At 40.0% G+C, this 5,681-nt stretch overlaps 1 protein-coding gene across 1 annotated transcript in view; it reads right to left on the minus strand.

Moving 5' to 3' along the window:
* Window positions 1–3,142: 3,142 nt before the first annotated feature.
* LOC124718979 (ubiquitin thioesterase OTU1) overlaps window positions 3,143–5,681 on the minus strand; it is a 29,370-nt gene continuing 26,831 nt past the window's right edge. Inside the window, exon 3 of the mRNA XM_047244649.1 lies at window positions 3,143–4,125. Within this exon, the coding sequence (XP_047100605.1) occupies window positions 3,895–4,125 (231 nt within the window). The 3' untranslated portion in view covers window positions 3,143–3,894. The remainder of the gene's footprint in view (window positions 4,126–5,681) is intronic.

The raw sequence follows: 5,681 nt of genomic DNA on the forward strand, positions 1-5,681 counted from the left end.
ACAGCACAAATTTAAAGCAGTTTTTTCACTCTCCAACAAAAACACCAACACTTTTAGGTTCTGTCAAAGGAGACTCAATGTCTCCTCAAGGATGGTATTTGTGAGGTGGTCCCTTGCGAGTGTGGCCTTTTAGACAATGGACTGGCTCATACGGTCCTTGTATGATGCAGGGAGCACTGTAGGAGCAAAAAACTGGCTGAGGCAGAGCACTGCATTGAGACTGGTTACTCTATGTGATACAAAAATGTCGAAATTCTACAACTGACTCTGTATTTTTGGAACTTAGTGGTGAAAGAAGCAATGGAAATTCATTTGGTGCAGAATTTAACTAACAGAGGTAGCAGTCTCAACCTGCAGAAATCATTGAATCCAGTACTTGCTTTCACAAACTTCCAAAGATGTCACTACAGCCAAGCTAATAATGATACGTGGATATTAAAGCACAGATATTAAAGCACAGATCGACCATGTAGCCACAGATTCAATTTAGGCTCGCTCTCTGTCACCAATCGACATCTCCGTGGTTTAAATCGTGGAACGAGTACTTTAGCTCAATCTGAAGATTTCCAAAAGGTATAGTGTCGAAATATTAGACGAAGAAGAAGAAGAAGATGATGATGATGATGATAGAGAATATACAGCTGTACTCGAAAAAATTTATGGATCATTTACCCAACACCCATCTCCAGCTCAAACTACTTAGAGTGAGAGAAGGAATTAGTCTAGTGGTAACACCAACAGCCTGTGTGTACTGCATGTATACAGATGGAACAACAGAATAACTATTTGCAGTAAAATTTAAGAGTGTGGATAGTTATCAGTTATGAGCACTTACGTTAGCAAGTTAAAAGTATATTATACGTACACTGACATCTAGATCTGTGCAGGCCTACTTGCAAGCACACACACACACACACACACACACACACACACACACACACACACAGAGAGAGAGAGAGAGAGAGAGAGAGAGAGAGAGAGAGCGCCCAAGTTGTTATCAAATAAGTAAATGCACAATGTAACTATGTAGAGTTTTTTTAGAATCTAAAAGAATGTTTCCAAGGAAACCTTTCACCAAATTGCCCTCTTCTGTGTAGCACACCTTATCTATAACCAGATTACTGAGTTATCTCTTAATTTATTAATTTAGGGTACGATTACCCTATGTTGCAGAATGGGGGGGGGGGGGAGGGGGGGGGGGGAGCGAATCATGCAAGGTGAAAAGAAAGAAAAAAAAATCTGTGTCTTCATAATATTGTGAAACTAATTGCTGTTTTATGCACTTACTTATGCTAATACCATGAACGTGGTCTGTGCGCTTCTGATGTACTAAAGGTGCCTTTTCAAGGGGGGGGGGGGGGATAAGTAATGGTGCCTCAGTGTAAAAGAAACAATGAGAGGTTCCCTGTCATTGGTTTTACACAAGCAGGACCAGTTTAGGGCCTAAGTGACACAAGTACTGCTTGGGGTGCAAGGGGTACTCATAGTCTAGATCTATTTTTGAAAGTTTTACCAAAAACCCAAGATGGGCAGGTGAAGTACGTGAGAGAGTGGGAAAAGGTGGGGAGGGGGAAGGATGGGTGAGTTTATGGTGCTGGTGCCAAACAATATGTTGTTTCTGTGGAAACATGTTCTCAAAGTGACCATGTTCACAACACAAAGAGTCTGCCAATACATTTTCAGGATGAGTGGAAGTTACACCGTATTATGAAAACACAGTTACTGTAAAAGTAAGAGACCTGTTAAGCTGCATCATATAGATCCACCAATCACTCCTGAAAAATGCTTTTACCCGACTGTAGATGATTCAAACAAGAAATTGCAGTTGCCTTTGCACAGTTACCAAAAATGAAAAATGAAGGCCTGTCCATCTTGCACCTTCTGCTTGTTATTTTTCCCCTCTTCCTCTTCCTTTTGGTAAAGGAACTATTCAAGAGTTCTACACAGTAGGCGAGCAACAACTTCCTATTGAAAGTTACTTGTAACTTCTATTAATCAGTTTATGCTTATGTAGAATTTCAGCGCACAACTATATGATTGTAAGGAACAACGTGTTTTTGCTTAGTCTGTTCTAGGAATCTTTCTAAAAGTCATGATTTGAGGAAGGTGCTCCAAATGAAATATATATTAAACAAAACTTATGCACCCAACCCCGATATTTTTTTATATTTCACTAAATACAATGACAGACTTATGCTAAAGGAATAATGACAGAATATTAGACACTCACTTTCATAATGGAATAGGAAACTGCAGCAGTCATAAATATCATGTTAGATTTGTGACTAGTAAGGCTTGGCTGCTCTCTCTCTCTCTCTCTCTCTCTCTCTCTCTCTCTCTCTCTCTCTCTCTCTCTCTCATATATATAGGTCTCATCCAGTCAGGTATCTTATATCAGCTCACACTCTGCCACAGAGTGAAAATTCATTCTGGAAAAAAAGCCTGAAAATTTTGGATTTTGGTCCCAGTATGTCCTGTCAATTAACACACAACAATAGAGGCGATTGAAGAGCTCTGCCAGTCCTGTGATGAGTTTTAACATTCCACTGTCTACTAGGTCACCCTTACAGATTTGTATGCCACAAAGCGAATGTACTACACACACATCTATTAGCGCAGACATTATGAATGTTGTACCTCAGAAACAAAATAAAAGGACATGCAACAACTCACAGTAGGTAGCATGTCTTTATCTTGCCTCCTCCAGCACAAAATCTGAGAAAAGGGCGCATTCAGACCACATTTTAAATTTTCCAAACAAGAATACTCACACCAGTGACTGCACAGAATAAATATATGGAGAAATCCTGCAAATCTACCAATGCGAAGGCTAATGACACGAATAATGAACATTATCTGGGAATGCACAACTTATATTACTTAACGGAGTATTCTAAACATTTAATTTTTTGTAAAAATCACCTACGTTAAATCTTTTTACCCCAACATGCTGGCTATAAATGAAACTATTTTGACTCTTGAAATCTAGGTACACGTTTAATGTTAACAACATGCATGTCAACAAATGAATGAATGTATTAATATTAATATGGAAACGAATGTCACAAATTTAAAAATCCCATTCATTTCTTGAAGCAGAGAACAACAAAAAGGATTTCACATGAGCAGCTCACAAAAACTTATATAAATTAAATGTTATTATGGTGGGTAAAACATTCACTATTCTGAAAATGTACCTAGAATTCAAAAGTAATAATGTGGAAAACAATTAATAATCCTATATGTTCAGCAAAGCCTGGTACATAAGGCACTATGTCTGTATCTGAGAACACCTTTCAGATAAAAAATTGATATCACATTATTGGCACCACAAATGCTTGCAAATATTGGATTCTTGTCATACAAATTATCAGATTAGTTTCAAAACACCGAATTTCTAGTTTCAGGTGTACTTTTTTTGAAATTTGCTTATTGATTCTGCAATGGAAGGAAAGTATTATATGGGGGGGGGGGGGGAAAAGACAAAACCCTATTACGCGAAGATTGATATTTTTAACACACTGTTAATTTCCTTTCAGTAGTAAACTGTTAAAATTCCACAATTCTTTATGATTTCAAAGCTAGAAAGTCCTATTTTTCTTTCTGTACAAAGTTTGGAAGCTCTGTGCCATTACATACACGATTGTGATTAAAATGTGAGGTACAGTTGTAAATTACAAAGAGCACACTTTCATCAAAGGCAAAGTTGCTTTTCTTCAGGGCTCAATAAGCAACCAGTTGTATCAGGCATAGGGAAACACAAAATTCACATTAAAAAAAAATGGTGTTATGACGACCGCAGATCAAAAGGGATGAAAAACAGAGAAATGCCAGAATGACAATACGTGTTGTAAATTTTGCTAGTATACTGACGAAATACAAGAGCGTCTCCTCCTACTCCACGTGGGCACCCGGGACCTCCCCGAAGCTCGTATGGCCGGTCTCCCGGGCGTGCGCCTGTGCCTCGGCTTGCCCGCGCAGCGACACCCGGCACTCGAGGCAGCACAGCGTGAAGCGCTCCACGTCTGTGAACTGCCGGCTACTCTTGGCCTCGCGTGCCAACTGTTCCGCTTCCAGCAGCACGCGGTCGTCCGATGTCGGGAAAATTGTCTGGATGCTGTCGCCCTGCACAGAGAAATTCTTTGCCTGTAACATGTTACCTATTCTATTAGATATTTTACTAATAAAATGAAACTGCACCATTTCCTTACTGTTCTATCTACGTTGTTCCCTGGGTACAGTAAGAATCTGGGTTGCTTTCTCGGGCTTGTTTTTGTGCTAAGTTCTCGGTAACGGTCTTTTTGGGCCACGGGTATGGAAACGAGACTGTGAATCGTGTTGTGGAGTGCTGAATGTTTGTAAGATTTTGGGTGTAAAGAGGAAGCTGAGAATCTTTCTTGTAAATTTTAAGTTTATGGTTTGTATTTTTGTATCAGTAAATTCGACCCAGGAAATTAATGGCGAAACCCCCTAATTCCTACTGATCTTTATTGTGATAAGTCACTAATTCATATTTTCCAAGAATGTCTGGAGTTGCTTTGTGGAATCTCTCCACACACAAAGAATATCATCAACATACCTGCATCGATACACTACACATTTTTACAATTTGCCAGTTGTAAGATGTACAACAGCTGTACATTTTTTTGCAACAAATTTTGGTACATTTTGGGCCATCTTCAGGGTGCACAGAAACATGATTGGGCTATCAATTCACAATAATTTGCATTCTGTTTTCAAATTGGTTATAGAGATCCTAAATTGGAAGTAAAATAATTGCACATCACTCTGAAGTACGAGGGTGAGTCAAACGAAAACCTTAAATATTTTTTTAAATGTTATTTATTGTGCAGAAGTGGTACAAAGCTGCATCACTTTTCAACATAATCTCCCCCACACTTAATGCAAGTCCTCCAGCGCTTACAAAGTGCATAAATTCCTTTAGAAAAAAATTCTTTTGGTAGTCCACGCAATCACTCGTGCACCGCGTGGCGTACCTCTTCATCAGAACGGAACTTCTTTCCTCCCATTGCGTCTTTGAGTGGTCCAGACATATGGAAGTCACTTTGGGCAAAGTCTGGTGAATTTGGTGGATGAGGAAGACACTCAAAATGCAGGTCTTTGATTGTTGCAACTGTTGTACAGGCAGTGTGGGGCCTTGCATTGTCACACTGCAAAAGGACACCTGCTGACACCAATCCATGTCGCTTTGATTTGATTGCAGGCTGCAGATGATTTTTTAGGAGATCTGTGTATGATGCACTGGTGACAGTGGTCCCTGTAGGCATGTAATGCTCCAAAATGACGCCTTTTTCGTCCCAAAAGAGAGTCAGCATAATCTTCCCTGCTGACGGTTCTGTTGGAAACTTCTTTGGTTTTCGTGGTGAGGAATGGTGCCATTCGTTGCTTGTTCTCTTCATTTCCGATTGGTGGAAGTGAACCCAGGTTTCGTCCCCAGTAACGATTCTCGCAAGGAAGGTATCACCTTCTCGTTCAAAGTGCCGAAGTAGTTCTTCACAAGCATCAACATGTCATTCTCTCATTCCAGGAGTCAGCTGCCGTGGCACCCATCTTGCACACACTTTGTGAAACTGGAGTACATCGTGCAGAAGGTGGTGTGCTGACCCACAACTAATCTGTAAACATGCTGCAATATCATTCAGTGCCACTCGGCAGTTTTC

Source organism: Schistocerca piceifrons, chromosome 10 (assembly GCF_021461385.2).
Source record: "Schistocerca piceifrons isolate TAMUIC-IGC-003096 chromosome 10, iqSchPice1.1, whole genome shotgun sequence".
NCBI lineage: Eukaryota > Metazoa > Arthropoda > Insecta > Orthoptera > Acrididae > Schistocerca > Schistocerca piceifrons.